Here is a 23283-nt window from a genome sequence, read left to right on the forward strand (position 1 = left end):
CCCAAATTCTTTTTTTCACTGACACAGGCTCACTTTCTGTGTGAACAGCTCTAGTACCACCCTCAGTGTGGGGTAAGGTTAGCTGTCAGCAGCAGTATTAAGCAGATGCTTCCTAAAAATATCCTTTAAATAGCAGCGGGTAGGGAGGATGGTAAGGAAAAAACAACACACTAATTTAGCAGTTTGGCTCATGGTAAGAACTGCCCCCACAAGATTTTCAAATTTAAAGAATATCATCTTAATGCCCACCTCATGGCAATATCCAGCTAATATCCAGCTCACAGGCTAATTTGGGGGGGCGAGAGGCAAACACAAGCAGCAAGGTTATCTTGTTAGCAAAACAAAACAAAACAACCCACCCATGATCCTCTTCTCAGAGTACACCAGCGACAGCAATCCTGTGACCTACAAGACACTAGCATGTCTGCAGGGACGGGAGGCCAGGCTCCTGCAGGCACATAGGACGAGAGGCAGCACAGGACAGAGCAGAGCAAAGTCACCAAGTGCTTACTGTTCAACAGGCTGGTTTCAACATGGGAGGCATTTTTTTAATGACCTTCAGCATAATAAATACATTTCTAACAATTCAATGAAAATATCACTATCCTTCCTGCAATAACTTTCTTGGTTTGTTTGACATTTTACTTAGAAACACATATGTGAAAGATTCTTTCATCAATTTTACATACCTTTCAGGACAATGAGGGATAAGGTATACCACAGTCAAATCTGACTCACCCTTTGTACACTTTGCCTACTCCTTCTGCCACCATCTACCTCAAGAAAAACGGGACTAACCTTTTTAACTGTGGTATAGCAAAAAGACCTGGGGCAGAATCCTGGCTCTGCCATTTCCTGGCTGTTATGAGCAAGTCACTGATTCACTTTCTGAACCACAGAATGGGAATACTATCACCTACCTTGCAGGACTGTGAGAATTAGACAGATTATGTAAAATTCCTAGTACAGTACAAGGGCACAAAGTTATTATGACCATATCAGCTTCATGCAAAAAAATTCCTAAAATCCAAAACTGGCAAAAGAATACTTATGTAATAAATATCCAAAAATCATTTTTAAACAAAGATACACAAGTCAATCTTCTAAGACTCTGAAAAACTTTTCACTTGCTTTATTTCTGAAGAGTAAAGGGAGAAAAGAAAATATTCACTTGAATTTGAGGGGCAGCTAATTGGAAGCAACACAGCAACAGCTGTAGGCCTCTAAGGTTCCTCTGATCCAGGAGGGAATGCTGAAACTTCCTTGTTTGGAGATTCAAGAGTTTAATTTTTCTCTAGAGCAAGATCATTCATTTTTGCTGGAGAAAATAATAAAGAACAAACTCAATAGCACCAAAAGGGGTTTAACGCAGAAAATAGGGCCAGGCTTCTCCTTTCAAATGCAAATTTTTACATTAAAATATGTTTATAAATCATAGTTGTTTTTCCTCTTGATTCACTCCTTCTCCTTCCCCTAACAGGAGCTCCAGGAACCTGAAGAGCATGTGCATTACTAACCTGATATACCATCCAGCCACCCCTTCCAAACTGGGATCCAATTACTAATGGACTGGCCTAGCTCAGGGCTACCCACAGGGATGGGAAGCAGTAACTAGGCTCTCAGGGAGAATGGATACTGAGGATGCCACCAGTCAAAGAGTCGAACGCTGTGCACTGGGTCCAGGATGACTTGCACACCCTGGTCACTGCGCGGTTTCCGACCACTACGGACAGGAGAATCTTGGAAGACCAGTCTCACTCGATGATGCCGCATGTCCGTGCTCACATTGATAGTAAACTGGGAAGGAAAAGCAAATTCAGTACCCAAATTAAACAACCTTGTTTTCCTACGGCTCACTCTGAAATGAGACAGTCTAGACAAAATTACACTGGCTAGGCCACAAGATAATCTCTAAATTATAATACCAATACCTTTGCAAAGATGTAAAAAGTTAAGTGATTTTTGTAAGTTCTTCTTAGCTTCATATATTTAAACTATGCTTAAGAAAGCTTCTCAAATGGCTGAGTAAATTAAGATACATGCACAAAGACTGGCATCGAAGCCAACTTTTACAAACTGGATTAGAGCTGTAAGAGATACAGGGATTTTGATGAGATATTGTTGAGCAAGTCAAGCAAGATGCATGAAACACATGTGATCGCATTTTTTATAAAATAAACCACAAAATCTTTCAACATGTTTATGTACATGTAGGTCTGTCTAGAATTGTGTGAGTATGAAGTACATGGAGTATGAGTATATAGCTAGGTCATTCACATGGCTTAACCTGGAGGGAGGGGAGAGAGACCTACAATAAAAGCAGCATGTATAACAATCTCAATTATACAAAATTACTGAAAGACAGTGGGTGTATACATTACAGAACAGCTTCCAAAAGGTTAACTGCAGTTATAGGATAGTGGAAGTCTAAGTCACCTTTACTTTCTCAATGTATTTATGTATTACTTAAATTCTTTACATGAAGTACGCATTATTTATTTTACCATTAAAAAAAGAATAAAGCTATTTTCAGTGTGTGGGGGGACCCCCACATATCTCTGAACATAACCCTAAAATACAGCAAAGATAAACTGCATGAACTCTCCAGCTGCCAATCCAGTCTAAAATTTTTTAAGCCTGGAAAATATGCCAGAGGCATATGTGTTGTTTCCTAATCTAATTCTTAGGCTAAGCCTTGAATAGTCAGAGCATCACAAAGGACAGAGCTGGTCACCCTACATTTTAATATTCCCTTTATGACACCACACGTATGCCTCAAGGTCTTGACATACAGTGCTCAAGTATAAGTCTCATCATTACCCCTAAGGGGATAATGTTTCTCAAACATTAATGATCACTACCCAAGAGATGCAAAAACATTCCCTTTACTATAAAGAAGGAAACAGAGGTAAAATATTCTCAGACATAATTAATTGCTCCACAAATCTGTCTGTTCTTAATATACAACTCTGCTTTCTGACTTTTTTTTATTATTCTGCAAAAATTTCTTCCTCAATGGTTAAAGTTACAAATTTCTTTCAAACCCTAGGTATAGTGAGAGTCTATGAAAGAGCTGAGGATGCCATCCTGTCTCCACTTACCAGGGTGAATATCATTCCCATGACAATTGGAATAAAGATGAAATTGAGGGTGGTGACCTGCAGTAGGCAGCAGTCCTGGTCTGGGTTGGTATGAACATCCTCATACTGAATGGGAGGCTGCAACCCTCCCATACACTTGCTCTTCAATCTAGGGGACTGAAGAGAACTGAGAATTACTTCAGTGGCTTAGAGGAAATGTTTAAGGCTCTAGGACTCCGCCAATGAAAATCCTACAGCTCAACTACAGCTAATGAGATCCATTTTTCTACTATCTCCTCTCTCTTTTGCATACCAGTTTTTATACAAATCAAGGAAAACCTGCCCTTTGAAAGAAGAGGAAACACATTTGGATGAGCAGTGTGGCAGTGGGTGTATGCTTCATTTAGATGGTATTTCCTGCCATCTGGCAAGAAATGGAAACTTACAGCTCTATCAGAGGCTCTCCACTGTTGTCAGACTCCCAAGAACTGCTACACACAGGGCTGGAAGCAGAAGCAGCCCTTGAACCCCAGGCACCATGAAACAAGAGTCTCAAGTCTCAGAACTTGGGCCGGCCCCGTGGCTTAGCGGTTAAGTGCAAGCGCTCCACTACTGGCGGACCAGGTTCAGATCCTGGGTGCTCACCGACACACCGCTTCTCCGGCCATGCTGAGGCCACGTCCCACATACAGCAACTAGAAGGATGTGCAACTATGACATACAACTATCTACTGGGGCTTTGGGGAAAAAAGAAAAAAAAAAAAAAGGAGGAGGATTGGCAATAGATGTTAGCTCAGAGCCGGTCTTCCTCAGCAAAAAGAAGAGGATTAGCACGGATGTTAGCTCAGGGCTGATCTTCCTCACAAAAAAACAAGTCTCAGAACTCGAGGAATCTCGGCATTCCCTCTCCTCAGTACTTCTGGCCTCGGCTTATACACTGCTAAGACTGCCCCTCAGCGCCTCCCCAGAAAGGTCCTATGGGGGACTTGCTACCAACATCTAACGGATATCACCGACTATGGACATCTTATTAAAAGCAAATGATCAGAGTCAAAATTCTTCCCTAGAAAGATGTTTTTGAAAAAAATCAATAGAAAATATGATTTGCTTTAATTACAAACTTCTCTATAACTCACCTGCCATCAAGTGAGGGATAACTAATTGTAACGTGTCTCCTCCGTGGGATACTAAGTAGGGGAGACAGACAGGAGAAATGAGACTGCTGACGACAAAAAGCAAAAACAAGTAAAACAGACCCTCATGGTGGCCAGAGCTCAGGGGCAGCCCAAGCAGCAGGCAGAGATAGAGGGCAGAGTACCTGCTCTTCTTATTAATAGCCTTTGGCAGTCCCCCTCCTCAGGGCTTCCCCAAATCGCCTCAGACGTAAAACCACGTAAGTTATTGTTGTTTTCAAGTACATTTGCTTTGAACAAAAACATTTTAAGGCAAATAACCTCAGTACATTATAACAAGTTTTCCCCTTTTTCCCACTTTCAGGAAGTCTTCAAATACACAGAAATAGTGCAGTAACCTCCTGTGGACCCTCTACCACTGGGTATTTTGCCACGTTTGTTCCCTCCACCTCTCATTTTATATATATGCACACATATAAATCACACACACTTCAAGGGAGTGCAAACCCACTTGAAAGTAACAGTGACACTCCATCCTTATCCAGCATGAATACAGACACTGACATATAACCACAATATTATCACACCTAAGAAAATTAACAATTTCATATCATCTAATATCCACAGCATATTCAAATCTCTAATTGTCTCAAAAATGTCTTTTATAGCTCTTTGTTCCCCGATCCAGTATCCACTCAAGGTTTACTCTTGGCATTAAGCTAATAGATCTTTGTGTCTCCTTCATACAGAATAGTTCCTTCTTCCTTTTCTTTTCATGGAATTATTATAAGTTTTGATTTTAATAAGGCAATTTTATGCCTAGTGAAATTTTTTAGAACAAGACATTACCTGAAAAACAAAGAGAAGATACGACTGCATACCTGTTTTTTGAACTTGAAGTTGAATTCCCACATTGGTTCCTGTCTGTTCCCAACAATCTTTCTGCACCAGAAAAGTAAGCACTGTAAGAAAATAAAAATAAAATAAACCAAAAATAAATAAATGATAGAAAAGAAAAAAATCAAAATAAGAAAACAAAAAGTAATAAGCAAAAACCTTTCTGACAGCTCTAAAGCCAGCCACAGCCCATGCTGAGATTTTACTTTGGCACAGATGGAGACCCCCCAATTTGACACTGGTGAAACATGAAAAGAGGCAATCCCAGGGCTATTCACTAAAGAGAAGAGGAACCAATATAAGTCAACCTCAGAGGCTACTGAGGTCAACCCCTATTGTTCTTATCTTCAAAGACAGAAACATGGTCTCTGGAGACTGGGGCACTCTCTGATTCAGCAGGCCACTCCTCTATATTAAAACATAAGGGCAGCCAGTAGCCACCAGGCAAGATGATGACAAAGCCACAAGGCAGGCAGAGATGGCTGGCCCTGGAATAGGAGCAAGCCACTCAGGACCTTCTGGGAGCAGACAGCGGTGTGGAGGCTACAGAGCTGGGCTGAATTCAGTCTAGAGCAAGCCCCTCAGTGAAAGTCAGGCTACAGCCAGGGTTAAGCACAAGAAGTTAAGTACCTCCCAGGGGATAAGGGGTGGGTCGTCCGCCGTGCCAGCTGTCCTGCCCTTCAGACATGCCCTGTACGTCCTGCTGTTCCATCAAAAATAATGGGCTTGGCTTTAAGGGGCAAACACTTCTGCTGCCATCACAACGGCTCCAGTGTCCCACATAAGCTATGCTACTGAAAAGAAAGAGAGGGAGAATCAAATACGAAAAGCTGGAGTCCAAGAACATGGGACGACTTCCTTTAGGCATGCTGGCAATTCCCTGAATGCCATGCGATTGTGGTTATACAAGTGGCAAAGCCATGCATGGGACACCTGCCACTGCAGGTCCCATATCCTCTTCAGAAGATCTCTAACAACAAGGCACAAAGAAGCAGCCAGGTGGCCTGGGCTTCCTATCCAGATTAACACATTAGTTATCATGCCACCTTGGCTTTTTATAGTCTACTTTCAAAAAATTAATATACAGTGATAAGAATATGAAGACATGGGTGTTTCAGAATTAGGCAGTAGCTCTTGCATTGTGCACTGGAGCCGCTAGGATGTGTCAAGCTTAAGGAGTTTGCCCAATGCTGCTCTGCTCCCAGCAACTAATTTGCACCTGGCATGGTTAGCTTTAGGATGCTTCCCACCTCACCACAGTGAGTCTGATACTATCGAATGTTTCTAGGGGAGGGAGACTAATGTGAGATGATACTGTCCACTCACATTACAAGCAGAAGCAGCTCCTGGGAGAAATTCTACTCATCCAGCATTCTACTCCTGCCTTAAATCCATCAGCTAGTGTGATCTTAAATAGAATTCAACCAATGGCCCTGGGAAAAACCTTGATGATCTTGAAATCAACAGTACCTTTTTAATCAATATGTATCATACTAGAGCTAAACTAGGAGAGAGGAATCATTACATAACATCCAAAGCACAAAAACAAAATACAAGAGAATAAGAAGTGCTACAGAACACCAGATTTTGGGTAGGAGGAATAATAAAAATTACCCATAAACTCAAAAGATATAAAATTTAGACAATGGTATTAGCTGAATGAGAAAAAAGCTGAGACATCAACTTGCCTAAATAAGTCTAGCTTGGCAAAGGTGCGCTGACTAGGTATTTCATCATAGAGGAAAAAAGGAGAGAATGGACCAAAGGCTAACAGACCTAATGACAAATCAGAAGAATGCCAGAAACTTGAATACAATGTATGAATATAAACCACTGAGGAAATCCCGAGATACAAGAAACAGCCCAGAACACAGGAAGAATTTTAGGGTGCTAAAGTCTATGAGTGAGTGGGAGTACCTGACAGTCTCTGAAATGACCCAGTCCAGAACCTGGCAACAGCGGGCACTTAGCAACTAATGGAGTCAAGTCTACACCAGAATCCTCAAAGGAGGTCAACAAGAAAGAGGAATCACAGACATCAAGGTCATATTAGAGAAAATTAGTAAGCTGTTGATGTTGTATCTTTGTATCATGATTTAAAGCACCTTTTAAGAATTACAGTTTACATCTACCACTTGAATTGTGCTCTTCTTAGCCCAAACCATCAAAGCCATCTAAAGTGGTCCAATGTACAATGCATGAAAATAAATTAAAACAAAGAGAATAAGGAATATCCTACAAGCACAAGAAAGCTCTAAGGTAAAGATAAGGTAAGCCAGCCCAGCACAGCAGGAATGTCTTAGAGAAGTGAAATCCCTGAGCCCTGAAAGTTTACATTAGTCCCCTAGCAGCCTGGTACCTAAAGCCAGAGGCCTCCCCATCAAGGAAGCTGAGATAAGCCATGATAACAGGCCCACCATACAAGAGCCCATTAGTTGAACCCCAACACTAATTCTCACTTACTTTGGAATTCTTTAATGTGCTGGGCGTGCTTTCTGGAATGGCTGGATTCTTGGAGATTCGAGCAGCAAATGGCTCATACATATGGTACAGAGATCGGATCACACATGCCCGGAGACAGCGCAGCTTCTCCATTGACTCTGGTCGCAGGCGCAAAGGCAGAGAGGCATCCAATGTGTAGTGCCTGAAACATGACACATTACTCCTACCAACAGGTGACCTGTCTCTCCTGCTGTGGGTCAGCCTCCTAGGACTCCTGGTCTCTGCATGACTGTACTATTCCGCTGGCCAGTAGTTTATCCCCAGCGCGCTCGCTCTCTCTCATTCTCATACACACACACACACACCATCATCTCCTTCACTTCTCAGAATTCATATATACCTTGTAATCCTGCACTTCTCCATCCATTTTAAAATTTTAAATCCTCACTATTTCACTCTAAAAAAAGGGCAAGTCTCTGACTTGATATCAGTAAAATATACTTTAGTTGCTCAAAAAGAACGTGTACTATGGAAGGGCCACCAGGCTCTCCTGTCACACGTCTCAGCAAGCTCTCTACTCCCTGCTACAACATCCCTTCCCACCACATCCTCACTGGCAGTTCAGAATCTTCACTCCCCTTCTGCACTCGGCGTCCAAAGCTAGCCCTCTTACTACCATATCATCCACTCTCTCCTCACCACTACAACTACATGTAGGGCAGCATAAGTACAAGAACTACATGACACTTCAAGATGACTAGCAAACCTAAGAAACTAAGCCCAGTTGGAAAGATAAGTAGATAGGCATCTGTAGCTCATGAATATTCTAGCTAAGATAAACTCTGAAGAAAAGTCAAGGACAGTTCTTTTTGAGACCTGAAGCAAGACTTTTTTCAGAAAGGGGATACTGGATGGAGGGGAGGGGGCAACCATAGGGAAGACAATAACCTGGATGAATTAATAATATCAAATTTAAATTAGAGAAGGGCTCAAGGAGTCCAAACCTAGGCTCACGCCCAGGCCTGGAGCAGAGAAAGTGAAAAGAGGTGACCATCCAGGGAACAGCTCCAAATCAGAAGCAGCAATGAACTCAGCCACACACACAACAGAGCGAGCCCTCTGTGTCGCACCTTCGGTACAACCTGGTCCAAAAGGCAGCCGTGCAAGTGACAGTCCAGGCGTTCTTACAAATCAGGGAAAAATTCACAATGTCCTCAGGACGGATATAGGCGGCTAGCAAGAGCCAAATATCCATGGGATACTCTTCTCCAGCCCCATCCAGATCTTCTGAAACAGAAAAGAATATTACCTTCGGCCTTCTATCACACGCATATCTAAAGATCTCCAATCATTCCATTCTCCCAGGGCTGGGACAGTTAAGAAAAAGGTTTTAACCTTTATAGGTCCAAGAAATACTCTCAAACTCATCATTTCCTGCTTATTTAAGCTGTTGGAAACTTTGGGTTCCCGTTGCCCAAATGAACAGGTCTTGTTCTTAAGGCCTTTATTTAACAACTATTTACACTATTTTGAAGTTTTCAAAGTACCTTTTGCATACATTATACCATTCAACTCTAATAATCCTTCAACAGAAATAAGGAAACTATTATTGTGCCCATTTTACTAATAAGAAAACAGACTGCCACCTCATCAAGGTAAACAGAACCAGGTTTTGACTCCCAGTTCCAGCTTTGCCCTTGATCTCCCTCACAGTCCCACCCACCAAACAGTCTCTTCACTTAGTCATTAACAAAACAAAACTGACTGTAAGATGGAATGTGGAAACCTCAGAGTGCAAACTAAATAAAAAACCAGGGACGTTACAGTGTATTTTTTTTTTTTGCTGGAAAGATTGGCCCTGAGCTAACATCTGTTGCCAATCTTCCTTTCTTTTTTTTCCCCCTCTCCAAAGCTCCAGTACATAGTTGTATATTCTAGTTGTAAGGCCTTCTAGTTCTTCTATGTGAGCCACCATCACAGCATGGTTACTGACAGACGAGTGGTGTGGTCCTATGCTGGGCTGCTTACGTGGAACATGTGGAACTTCAACCACTAGGCCATCAGGGCTGGCTCATTACAGTATGTTTTCCTCATTCAATAACTGTCTGTAGACATGTTTCTTTTCAGCTAGTTTCTCAGTGTTTTATTTCCAGTTTGACCTATGATCCTGGCCACAGGCATTCAGTATTCAAAGACACCCTGTGATAACGTAGCCCCAATTCCTCCTCCTTCAGACCTCATTAGTGTTTAATTCTCTTAACCCTGAGGTCCACTATATATCTCAGGTTCAAGTAAAAACTCACACTCCATAAAGACACCTGAATCTGGGCTAACGCTAGCCCTAACCTTTAATTCAGACCTAGTCACAAAACTACCCAAAAACCAGTTTTCTTCTTTCTCTTTCCTGGGGAAAAAGGCCCTACCCCAACTCCCAGAAGCTGCCTCTGCTTTTCTAGCTAACTGCTTCCTGCAGCTCTATGACTCAATCAGATTCTTGCGTTAGGTTCTTCATAACAGAGACCAGCGCCTCTGAAACAATATCCTTCTGGTTCCTATCCTTTCTTGTAATCTCCAGTTACCATCTAAGGCTTAGTCTACCATGTCTGGGCCCCACCATCTCCCACGTTAAATCTCTCCCTGAAAGAAAAGGCAAATGGGGCTGGCCCTGTGGCGTAGCTGTTAAGTGCACGCACTCCGCTGCTGGCGGCCCACGTTTGGATCCCAGGTGCGCACAGAGGTACCACTTGTCAGGCCATGCTGTGGCGGTGTCCCATATAAAGTGGAGGAAGATAGGCACAGATGTTAGCCCAGGGCCAGTCTTCCTCAGCAAAAAAAGAGGAGGACTGGCATGGATGTTAGCTCAGGGCTGATCTTCCTCCCAAAAAAAGAAAAAGAAAAAGAAAATGACCATCAGAATTTCCACCATTGAAACCCGTATGGACTTTTACAAAGCAGAGTGCTATTAAAAATTTTCTGTCTTTAGGGACAAAATTCAGTAATTACTGAAGAATTGTCAGTGTTTTAAACATAATTATTAAGAAATTTCTAAACATAAGAAATGGAATCAGTAATGGAAAGCTTCACAGAAATAAGCCATAAAGGACATAAAGAATTTTGATAGGCATAGGTTAAGAGGAAAGATATTCCAAGCGAAATAAACAGCTAATATGAAGCCTAGATACTCAGAAAAACAAGACATATGTGAGGGCAATAGAGAGACAAGTCTAACGAGATTTTGATGATATTAAGAAATTACTGCTAACTTTTTTAGACTTGCTAATGCTTTTTATTTTCAAAGATTATTTATCTTTTGGAGATAACTACCAAAATACTTACAGAGATAATAATAGGATATCTGGAAATAGTTTTAAAATAATCCAGTGTGTGTGTGTTTGTGTGTTGGGGTGGAGAGTGGGCAAGTAGTGGTTGAAACAAAATTGGCCATAAGTTGATAACTGTTGAAGCTGCATAACAGCTACATGGGATTCATTACACTATTCTCTCTTGTTTTGTATATGTTTCATTAAGAAGAAGCTAAAAGAGGAGTGGCATCAGCAACACGGTGGAGTGAGCTGTTCCGTGTCTCTCCTCGTTCGAACTACAACTAAAAGGACATTCATCGATCAGTGGAGGACACTCACACAGCACATCAGGATGCCTGAGAGACCCAAGCAGCTATATATCTGAAGATGGATGGACTACCCACCCAAGGAGGTGGTGGAGATAGGTGAGCACCCTCTGGACCCCAGGCAGCCCAGCACACACATGCAACTACTTTCCCGGCTGGAGCAATCATAGCACCACTGTGGTCCCGAGGGTGGGAGCATGCCTCAGCGTGACTGTGGAAACAGGTGATGGCAACCCTGAGTCCCCCATGTGACTGCTTCCCCATCTAGTGGAAGAGCCCTCAGGGCCATGCAGCCCACAGAGAGGTACAGGTTTGGACCCAGTGGGGAAGCCCTGCCCACCGAGCACAAAGGCTGGTGCAACCTAGGAGCAGAGGGCGGCTGAGCTGCCGCTCAGGCAAACAAGCTCCCAGCTGCCACGAATGCCCACTGTACTGCTGCGGCAACAAAGGGGGGAAGCGTGTCTCGGCAGGACTGTGGGAGCAGGCAGCAGTAGCCCTGAGCCCCTTGTGTGATCACTCTTTTGTCTAGTGGGAGAAACCACAATCCCACCGCGGTCCCAGGCAGTGGCTTTGGCTTAGTCCCAGAGGGGAAGTCCCGCCCACCAAACACAACAGCTGGTGCGACCTAGAAACAGAGGGCAGCTGAGCTCTGAGTCTGGGCGAACAAGCTCCTGGCTTCCATGAATGCCCATAGTACCACTGTGGCCCTGAAGGGGGGAACACAACTCTGTGGGTCTGTGGGAGCAGGCGGCAGTAGCCCTGAGCACCCCACGTGACTACTTTCCCATTCAGTGGGAGACCCCACAGGGCCACTGCAATCCCAAGTAGTGACCCAGGCTCGGACAGCCACACCTGACAGGGATCACGGCAGTGGGCTCAGATTACACAGCTCCCGCCCCCCCCACAAGTGGCAGTAGGTGGAACCTGCGTCCAGAAACTATCACTATGCACCAGCACAAATCCACTCCATCAAATCATATAAAGAAATATATTAATACTCGAGACCAGAAGGAAAAAGACAAGCGCCCAGAAACCAATCCTGAAGGCATGGAAATCTACGATCCAAAAGACAAAAAATTCAAGACAACTATCATAAGAAAATTCAACAAGCTACAAGAGAATTCTGAAAGACAGTACCATGAAATCAGGAACCAAACTACTGAACAGAGAGAATTCTTCACAAAAGAGATTGAAACTATAAAGAAAAACCAAACAGAACTGTTAGAGATGAAAAATACAATGGATGAGATAAAGAAAAATCTGGAGTCCTTAAACAAAAGAGCTGACAATATGGAGGATAGAATTAGCAATGTGGAGGACAGGAACACAGAAATGCTTCAGATGGAGGAGGAGAGAGAACTTAGACTAAAAAGAAATGAAGAAATTCTCCAAGAAATATCCAATTCACTTAGGAAATGCAACATAACGATTACAGGTCTTCCAGAGGGAGAACAGAGGGGGAAAAGTAGCAGAGAGCTTGTTCAAAGAAATAATAATTGAGAACTTCCCAAACCTGGAGAAGGAGATGGAATTATACGTAAAAGAAGCCAAGAGGACTCCTAATTACATCAATGTAAAAAGACATTCTCCAAGGTAGATATTAGTGAAGCTGGCAAAAGTCAATGATAAAGAAAAAATATTAGAGCAGCAAGGCAGAAGAGATTAACCTACAAAGGAAGCCCTATCAGGCTTTCAGCAGATTTTTCAGTAGAAACCTTACAGGCTAGGAGAGAGTAAAATGATATATTCAAAGTTTTGAAAGACAAAAACTTTCAGCCAAGAATACAATACCCAGCGAAAATATCCTTCAGGTATGATGGAGAAATAAAAACTTTCCCAGATAAACAAAAGCTGAGGGAGTTCATTGCCACAAGACCCACTCTACAAGATTTGATCAAGAAAGCCCTCATACCTGAAAAAAAAAGAAAGAAAGGGTTTACAAAGCCTTGAGAAAGAAGATAAATAGGCAGACAAAATCAGAAAATTGGAACTCTCTATCAGAACAGCTTAGCAAACACTTAATTATAACTCTAAAGATAAAGGGAAGGAAAACATAGAAAATAAATATTATCACTTCATTTTAACCACTAATTCACAACACATAGTGGAATAAGTGTGACAACAACTTAGAAGGGGAAGAGGAATGGGATGAAACCCACTTAGACTAAGGGAACAAGAGGCTATCAGGGAATGGACTATCTCATCTACGAGATCTTTTATACAAATCACATGGTACTGCTAAACAAATAATCAGAACAAAGACACAAATGATAAATAAAGAGAAAACTGAGAAAACCATCAGAGAGTGCCACCAAACTGAATTAGCAGTCCAAAATACAGGGGACAAGAAACAACGGAAATACATAACAACTGAAAAACAAGAAATAAAACGGCAGCATTAAGCCCTCATATATCAATAATCACTCCAAATCTAAATGGATTGAATTCCCCAATCAAAAGACACAGACTGGCTGGATCGATTAAAAAACAAGACCCAACAATTTGCTGCCTCCAGGAAACACATCTCAGCTCTAAAGACAAGCACAGGCTTAGAGTGAAGGGATGGAAGACGATACTCCAGGCTAATGGCAAACAAAAGAAAGCAGGTGTTGCCATACTCATATCAGACAAAGTTGACTTCAAGATAAAAAAGGTAATGAGAGACAAAGAGGGGCAATATATAATGATAAAACACAGTCCACCAAGAAGACATAACCCTTATAAATATATATGCAGCCAACACAGAAGCACCGAAGTACATAAAGCAACTATTAACAAACCTACAAGGAGATATCTACAACATAATAATAGTAGGGGACCTTAACACCCCACTTACATCAATGGATAGATCATCCGGACAGAAAGTCAATAAGGAAATAGTGGACTCAAATGAAAAACTACCAGGTGGACTTAACAGATATATAGAGAGCACTCCATCCAAACACAGCAGATTACATGTTCTTCTTAAGCATGCATGGAACATTCTCAAGGATAGACCATATGCTGAGAAACAAGGCAAGCCTCTACAAATTTAAGAATATTGAAATCATAACAAGCATATTTTCTTACCATAATGCTATGAAACTAGAAATCAACTACAAGAAAAAAACTGGGAAAGTGACAAAGATGTGGAGACTAAACAACATGCTACTGAACAACCAATGGATCACTGAAGAAATTAAAGGAGAAAGCAAAGAATATCTGGCAACAAATGAAAATAAAAATACACCATACCGACGTGCACGGGATGCAGCAAAAGCGGTCCTGAGAGGGAAATTCATAGCAATACAGGCTCACCTTAACAAACAAGAAAAATTCCAAATAAGCAATCCTAAACTACACCTAACAGAATTAGAAGAAGACCAAACAAAGCCCAAAGTCAGCAGAAGGAGGGAAATAATAAAAATTAGACCAGAAATAAATGAAATTGAAACCAAAAAAATAGTAGAAAGGATCAATGAAACAAAAAGCTGGTTCTTTGAGAAGACAAACAAAATTGACAAACCGTTAGCCAGACTCACCAAGAAAAAAAGAAAGAAGGCTCAAATAAATGAAATCATAAATGAAAGAGGAAAAATCACAATGGACACTACAGAAATACAAAGGATTTTAAGAGAATACTATGAAAAGCTATATGCCAACAAATTCGACAATCTAGAAGAAATGGATAAATTCTTAGACTCATACAGCCTCCCAAAACTGAATCAAGAAGAAATAGAGAACCTGAATAGACCAATCACAAGTAAAGAGACTGAAATAGTAATCAAAAACCTCCCAAAAAATAAAAGTCCAGGACCAGATGGCTTCTCTGCAGAATTTTACCACACATTCAAAGAAGATTTAATACCTACCCTTCTCATACTATTCCAAAAAACAGAGGAAGATGGAACACTTCCTAACACACTCTACGAGGCCAAATCATCCTGATACCAAAGCCAGACAAGGACAATACAAAGAAGGAAAATTACCGGCCAATATCGCTGAGGAACATAGATGCAAAAATCCTCAACAAAATATGGGCAAACCAGATACAGCAATACATTAGAAAGATCATACACCATGATCAAGTAGGATTTATACCAGGGACACCAGGATGGTTCGACATCCGCAAATCAATCAATGTGATACATCACATTAACAAAATGAGGAATAAAACCACATGATCACCTCAATAGATGCAGAGAAGGCATTTGACAAGATCCAACATCCATTTATGACTAAAACTCTCAACAATATTGGTATAGAAGGAAAGTACCTCAACATAATAAAGGCCATATATGACAAACCCACAGCCAACATCATACTCAATGGGGAAAAACTGAAAGCCATCCTTCTGAAAACAAGAACAAGACAAGGGTGCCCACTCTCACCACTCTTATTCAGTATAGTACTGGAAGTTCTGGCCAGAGCAATTAGGCAAGAAAAAGGAATAAAAGGAATCCAAATAGGCAATGAAAGAGTGAAACTCTCACTGTTTGCAGATGACATGATTTTATATGTAGAAAACCCTAAAGAATTCACGAGAATACTATTAGAAATAATCAACAACTACAGCAAAGTTGCAGGGTACAAAATCAACTTACAAAAATCAGTTGCATCTATGCTCTAACAACAAACTAACAGAAAGAGAACTCAAGAATACATTCCCATTTACAATCGCAACAAAAAGAATAAAATATCTAAGAATAAATTTAACCAAGGAGGTGAAAGACCTATACAATGAAAACTATAAGACATTACTGCAAGAAATCGATGATGACATAAAGAAATGGAAAGATATCCCATGCATGTGGATTGGAAGAATAAATATAGTTAAAATGTCCATACTACCTAAAGCAATCTACAGATTCAATGCAATCCCAATCAGAATCCCAATGACATTTTTCACAGAAACAGAACAAAGAATCCTAAAAGTCATATGGGGCAACAAAAGACCCCAAATAGCTAAAGCAATCCTGAGAAAAAAGCTGGAGGCATCACAAACACTGACTTCAAAATATACTACAAAACTATAATAATCAAAACAGCATGGTACTGGTACAAAAACAGACACAGATCAATGGAATAACTGAAAGCACAGAAATAAAACCACACATATATGGATAGGTAATCTTCAACAAACGAGCTAAGAACATAGAATGGAGAAAGGAAAGTCTCTTCAATAAAGAGTGCTAGGAAAACTGGACAGCCACATGCAAAAGAATGAAAGTAGACCATTATCTTTAGCCATACACAAAAGTTAACTCAAAATGGATCAAAGACTTGAAAGTAAGAACTTAAACTATAAAACTCCTAGAAGAAAATATAGGCAGAACACTCTTTGACGTCAGTCATAGAGGGATCTTTTCAAATTCCATGTCTACTCAGACAAGGGAAACAAAAGAAAAAATAAACAAGTGGGACTTCATCAGATAAAGAGCTTCCGCAAGGCAAAGGAAACCAGGATCAAAATGAAAAGACAACCCACCAGCTGGGAGAAAATATTTGCAAATCATATATCTGACAAGCAGTTAATCTCCATAAGATATAAAGAACTCACACAACTGAACAACAAAAAAACAAACAACCTGATCAAAAAGTGGGCAGAAGATATGAACAGACATTTTTCGAAGGAAGATACACAGATGGCCAACAGGCATATGAAAAGATGTTCAGCACCACTAATCATCAGGGAAATGCAAATCAAAACTACACTAAGATATCACCTTACACCCATTAGAATGGCTATAATCACCAAGACAAAAAATAAGAAATGTTAGCGAGGATGTGGAGAAGGGAACGCTAATTCACTGCTGGTGGGAATGCAAACTGGTGCAGCCTCTATGGAAAACAGTACGGAGATCCCTCAAAAAATTAAAAATAGAGGGGCTGGTCCAGTGGCATTGCAGTTAAGTTCGCGTGCTCCGCTTCGGCGGCCCAGAGTTCAGAGGTTCAGATCCCGGGCACAGACCGATGCACCGCTTATCAAGCCATGCTGTGGTGGCATCCCATATAAAGTAAAGGAAGACGGGCATGGATATTAGCCCATCTTCCTCAGCAAAAAGAGGAGGATTTGCATCAGATGTTAGCTCAGGGCTAATCTTCCTCACACACAACCCCAAAAAATTAAAAATAGAAATACCTTACAATCTAGCTATCCCACTTCTGGGTATTTATCCAAAGAACTTGAAATCAACAATCCAAAGACACTTATGCACCCCTATGTTCACTGCAGCATTATTCACTATAGCCAAAAAGTGGAAGCAAGCCAAGTGCCCATCGACAGATGATTGGATAAAGAAGATGTGGTATATACACATACAACGGAATACTACTCAGCTATAAAAAAAGACAACATCGTCCCATTTGCAACAATATGGATGGTCCTGAAGGGTATTATGTTAAGTGAAATAAGCCAGACAGAGAAAGACAAACACTGTATGACTTCACTCATATGTGAAATATAAACTAACACACAGACAGAGAATAGTTTGGTGGTTACCAGGGGGAAGGGAGATGGGGGGTGGGCACAAGGGGTGAACGGGTGCATTTATATGGTGACTGACAAATATAATGTACAACTGGAAGCTCACAATGTTATAAACTATTATGACATCAATAAAAAAATTTAAAAAAATAAAAAGAAGCTAAAAGAAAGAAGAAGGAAAAAAGAAGACTAGTCTGACTAGAATGAAGAATCTAATGGGGGTAAAGTGGAGCAAGGAAGTAAAAGATGAATTATAGTTAGGAGTGTGTAAGCCACAAATCATATATCTGATAAGTGAGTGGTATCCTGAATATATAAAGAACTCTTACAACTCAGTAATAAAAAGATAAACAACCCAATTTAAAAATAGGTAAAGGGGCCAGCCCGGTGGCATACTGGTTAAGTTCGCGCACTCTGCTTCGGCTGCCTGGGTTCACAGGTTCGGATCCCAGGCACAGACCTACACGCTGCTTATCAAGCCATGCTGTGGCAGACGTCCCACATATAAAGTAGAGGAAAATGGGCACAGATGTTAGCAGAGGGCTAATCTTCCTCACCAAAAAAAAAAAAAAATCAGCAAAGGATTTGAATAGACATTTCTCCAAAGAAAATATACAAATGGCCAATAAGCACATGAAAAGATGCTCAACATCATTAGCTGTCAGAGAAATGCAAATCAAAACCATGAGATATGACTTCACATCCACTACGATGGCTATAATTTGAAAAGTCAGACAATAACAAGTGTTGGCCAGGATGTGGCAAAACTGGAATTCTCATACATCGCTGGTGAGAATAAAAACGGAAACTTCAGAAAACAGGTTGGCGATTCCACAAAAGTTAAACATAGAGTTAACAGGTGATCCAGCAATTTCACTCCTAACAGAAATGAAAATATATGTCCACACAAAAACTTGTCCTTGAGTGTTCACAGAAGCATTATTCATAACAGCCCAATAACAAGCAATAAAAAGGAATGAAGTACTGATACATGCTACAATATGGATGAACTTCCAGACATTATGCTAAGTGAAAGAAGCTAGACACAAAAGACCACATGTGATATGATTCCATTTATATGACATGTCCAGAATAGGACTATAGAGACAAAACAGTAGATTACTGGTTGCACAAAGTGAGGGTGAGGGGGGAGCAGATGTGGGGAGGGTTGGGAAGAAATGAGGAATGATGCTAATAGGTTTGGGGTGATAGAAAAATTCTAAACTTAGATAACGTTGATGGCTGCACAACTCTGTGAACATACTAAAACCACTGAATTGTACACTTTAAAGGAATGAATTTTATCTCAATAAAGATGTTTAAAAAGTTTGTAAGCCCTTCTGTGGGATGTGTCCAAAGATAAACAAAAAAAAAAAAACAAAAGAAATCTCTAACAGAGGGCCAGCCCCGTGGCTTAGCGGTTAAGTGCGCATGCTCCGCTGCTGGCAGCCCAGGTTCGGATCCCGGGCGCGCACCGACGCACTGCTTCTCCAGCCACGCTGAGGCCGCGTCCCACATACAGCAACTAGAAGGATGTGCAACTATGACATACAACTATCTACTGGGAATTTGGGGGAAAAAATAAATAAATAAATAAAATTATTAAAAAAAAATCTCTAATAGAATGGTGATGATGAGTAGGGACTTGAAGCGAGAAATTAAGGAACAAAGAAGTGCAAGAATGTCAATATTAATTTTGGGGTTCTGGAAAAGAGTGGTATTGACAATAACTGGTGCAATTGCAAAGCAATGTCAGTTCATTAATTTATTGATTATTTCAATATATTTTAACAAATACAAACATCTGTTATCTGATTCTCAAGTAGAGGTGAAAGTTCTGGTAGATCTCAGACCCAAAATACACATTATTTACTACATTAGCTTCCCCCTAACTCTAGCTGATCATCAGAACAACGTTAGCTTTAAGAATAACTATTCTGGGATACTGAGACAGCTGGAGTCTGATTCATTAAGTTTGTAACAAACCACTGAATGATGGTTTGGCACATTATATACTGTTTATTTTTGTTTCATTTGCATAAGTTTTATCGCTACTAAGATATACCTATCACATACTTTTCTATTTCCCAAAGTACTTATTAGACATACAGTAGACATTAATAACTGCAGAGCACTTAAAAGCCCATAATAATATCTAACTTTAGCTGAAATGAAATGTTATATACAATCCACATATTTGGGAAAACATTTTTTGTCACATCTCTGCTTCCTTATGCATTCAGAAATCCAGAAATGCAAAGACTTTTTGTTTACATGTTGCCATAAGGGTTTTTACCTGGTAATGACATGTTCTCAATGAATGGCTATTCCAGTCGAGTTCAAGCTCCAGAAATCTGACTCTTACCAATCTCCTTTCCCCTCATATGTAGACAGAAGTAGAAAGCCCTGTTCTCTTAGACCCTGTCCCACTACTAAGACCCAAACTCTAGTTCTCCACTGGTATCACCTCTTGTGCTACTGAGAAGGTGACAACTTCAAGTGATCACCATAGGCTAGATGAATAACCTGAGAGAGCAAGCCCAGTACCTTTGTGCCTCTTGCTTTTCTTTTTTCTAGAGGCGGTTCTCTCATGGATGCTCTCCTCCTGGGCATCCATCTCATCACTGCTGTCAATGATGTCACAGGGCTCACCAGCCCCAGAAAGAGCTTCCACTGCAGGAACCTGGGAGGCTTCCAAGCCACAAAGAGATTTTACTAGAAGAAAATAAGGAGAGAATGAGATGGCAGAGTCCTACCCAGAAATATGAGTGGCTTAGGCAGGATATCAGCATCCATGAGGGAAAGGAAAAAAAAAAAGCAAAAGCAGTGTGAGACTCTACTGAAGAAAGCTGAAAATCTAAACAGAAAGAAATTTTAGCATTTTAAATACAAAAAATCGGAAAGCAATGGGCAATCTGACTCCCAAGTTGCAGAAACTATCTCCTTAGAAGTGCCAACTGCAGGCCGGAAGAAAAGGGGAGTGCATCATTCTTCCACTATAAACCCTGCAGGATAAAAGCAAACGGAGAATGCTATTCTTATTTGCATAAATTCTGAGGAGCAATGTTTGAGAGGAACTGATTCCAATTTAACCCTGTTCCTGCGCTGAAGACAGTAGGCGTCATAAAAGCACAAGTTCAGGGACCCATGAGTAAAAAGCTTGCCAGTAAGAGAAGCTTGGGAAAAGAAAAAGAATACTTCAGGTTACTGCATAAAGAAGCAAACTGCAGAGTAAGGAGAGAATATGTGTGAACTACAGTAAAAAGATTAACAAGTAAGAAGAAAGCAGTAGAAATTACAGGAGAGTACACAGATGGTTTTTAATGCAAAGACAAATAAAATATTACCGTCACTGCTCTTGGCTAGCCCTCCCCCCACCCCCTCCCGGAACGTATGAGTAACCATCGAGGAGAGCAACACGTTTATGGGGAGATGCGAGAAAAACAGTGAAGAAAACGAAGCACCTCGTCTGTCCTCACAGCCTGAGGCTGAGAGCCTCGTTAGACGCCTACCTTCCTGCTGGACAGCGTTGGCCACGGCTTTCTTGACCCGTCCAGACCTCACGACGGCCGGATCCGAATTGGCGTAGTCGGCCACGGTCACTGCAACACAGCACCAGGCTCGCGGGAGGAGGCCTCTCCCCCGGGCCCCCGCGCCCCGCAGGCCCGGCCCCCCGCCACCCCGCTCCCCGCAGGCCGGACCCAATGCCCCCGCGCCCCGCCGCCCCGCAGGTCCAGCCCCCGCCGGCCGGCCGGCCCCTCTCCGCCCCCCTCCACCTCGACCGGAGCAGGCGTCGTGGGCCCGGAACTTGAGTCGCTTCCCTCTCTTGGGCATGGCGCCCGCGTCGGGGCGAGGCCGGCCTAGTGGGCCGGGACCCCGGGCCATGTCTCGGGCCGCAGAGGCGGCTCCGCAAGCCGCCGGCCAGCTCCGCCCGGCTCCGCGGCCATCCCGCACCTGAGCCCGCGGCTCTCGCGAGAACCCAGGCAGGACTCCGCGTCGCGTTGGCGGGCGACGCCCCTCTTCAGAAACCAATCAGGGCCTGGTCTGAGAGTACGTCATCAGCCAGCGCCTACGGGTCACCTGCTCCCGGGGCTGTCAGGCGGGTCGCCGCTGTCCTCGGCGGGTTGGGTCCTCGCGGTTTCTCTTGTTAGACCGTCGGTGTCCCAGACCTGGAGCGCGCGCCTGCGGTGATCGGCACTGCGGTTACATTCCGGTCTCCTCGGTGTTCCTGCCGCCGCCTTTGTCCACACTGCGGGCTCACTTCAGCCTCAGTGCTCGGGCTGTTCTATCTCAGGCCGCACCGGCTGAGCACCTGCTGTGAAAACATGGGTTTATAAGAGTCTTCACTCTAATTTCTCACGCAAAAGCTATATATTTCTGAATTCTCAAGATGGGGCGCGGGGGGGAGTGTTAAAAGTTTTTCGATCTACCATCATCCTCCGAACAAAATACTAGAAGGATCAATGAGGAAAGTATATTGTGTTTCCTTTGAATTGAGAGAGAAAAAGGTCACTGAGCGAAGGTTACAGAACCGTGAGGGAGCAGGAGCGTGGGCTGGTGTCACCAGTACGAATAAGAAGTTATTTGGTGTCCAGAGTTATGTTCTGTGTCCAAACGTCCTTGCAGCTCCCGAAAGGTGCTAATTCCTGGCTTGAGGAGCACAGCACTTAGAGACTGGGCATCCAATCTACTGGATCCCCCAGAGAGGGCCACCCTAGGATACTTAGGAGAGCCCTGTTTCTAATCTAATTACCAGGTACATAGAAGTTCATTAGAAGCAAACTACTAGGCTTTTACTAATGTTGTATAACAGACTATTACCAGAGGTTCATGCTAATAGGTTTGAATCAATCAGGAATTATAATTGAGGCTGAATTATTAATATTATTAATAAATTATTTTTTTAATTAATTTTTTAATTAATTTAAAGTCATAACATGAAACAAGAGTCTAATAGACTGTTACCTAAAAGAAAATTGTTTCATGGGGGCCGGCCCCGTGGCTTAGCGGTTAAGTGTGCACACTCTGCTACTGGCAGCCCGGTTCGGATCCTGGGCGCGCACCGTCGCACCACTTGTCTGGCCATGCTGAGGCGGTGTCCCACATACAGCAACTAGCAGGATGTGCAACTATAACATACAACTATCTACTGGGGCTTTCGGGAGAAAAAGGGGAAAAAAATAAAAAGAAAAGAAAATTGTTTCAAATAGTTTTTCCCTGTATACATAATTCATGTAGTCAAGTTCAGAATGCAGGCATTCTGAGCCTTCTCATTTCACATTGTTACCAATAAAAAATTCATAAGACCCACATGAATTCATAAGACCCACATGCATGTAGATTTCTGCTCATGTGGCACCCTGTTGAAAACACTCAGGCACTGGGACTCTGGAGAAAACCAAAGGTGCAAAACACATAAACCCTCTTAATATGCCATCACTATCGCAAACTTGAAGGTTTTAACTGAAATGTTCTCTAATTTTCAGCAGTATAATTACTATTTTAATGCGTTGGAATGAAAGAAGTGGTAATCCCAAAACTGATTATTTCATCTTTCAAAATTTCAAGAATGAGAAGGTCTTAAGCAGGGCCCCTTAGACCCATAAGTCCTGTGGCCACTGTAGTGGAGCAGAACAT

The 23283-nt window shown here is 42.0% G+C and overlaps 1 protein-coding gene across 2 annotated transcripts; it reads right to left on the reverse strand.

The window, feature by feature from the left end:
* Positions 1 to 1117: 1117 nt before the first annotated feature.
* On the reverse strand, positions 1118 to 21591 carry TMEM183A (transmembrane protein 183A). 2 transcript variants are annotated; one of them, XM_014794139.2, is made up of 8 exons: positions 21423 to 21591; positions 21159 to 21248; positions 20194 to 20361; positions 8683 to 8836; positions 7574 to 7754; positions 5095 to 5175; positions 3102 to 3257; positions 1118 to 1797 (listed from the first exon to the last, which is right to left on the reverse strand). In XM_014794139.2, the coding sequence occupies exons 1-8, from the start codon at positions 21529 to 21531 to the stop codon at positions 1612 to 1614; spliced, it is 1125 nt and encodes a 374-aa protein (XP_014649625.1). In that variant the 5' UTR covers positions 21532 to 21591; the 3' UTR covers positions 1118 to 1611. The 2 variants fall into 2 exon arrangements, with proteins under 2 accessions (XP_014649625.1, XP_004438995.1); XM_004438938.3 differs by having other exon boundaries at positions 8683 to 8839.
* Between the last annotated feature and the right edge of the window lie 1692 nt (positions 21592 to 23283).

The sequence above is a fragment of the Ceratotherium simum genome, chromosome 36 (genome assembly GCF_057802395.1).
Source record: "Ceratotherium simum simum isolate JZ-2026a chromosome 36, ASM5780239v1, whole genome shotgun sequence".
Lineage (NCBI taxonomy): Eukaryota > Metazoa > Chordata > Mammalia > Perissodactyla > Rhinocerotidae > Ceratotherium > Ceratotherium simum.

Bases quoted from the DNA above. Each gene is read 5' to 3' on its own strand.
- TMEM183A (XM_004438938.3), bottom strand. From the start codon at position 21,531: ATGGCCCGGGGTCCCGGCCCACTAGGCCGGCCTCGCCCCGACGCGGGC. The intron at 5,176-7,573 runs GTAAGTGAGAAT...ATTTTCTTACAG, and splicing joins GCACATTAAAGAATTCCAAA to TGCTTACTTTTCTGGTGCAG. The intron at 3,258-5,094 runs GTATGCAGTCGT...AGTTCTCTTCAG, and splicing joins ACTTCAAGTTCAAAAAACAG to TCCCCTAGATTGAAGAGCAA.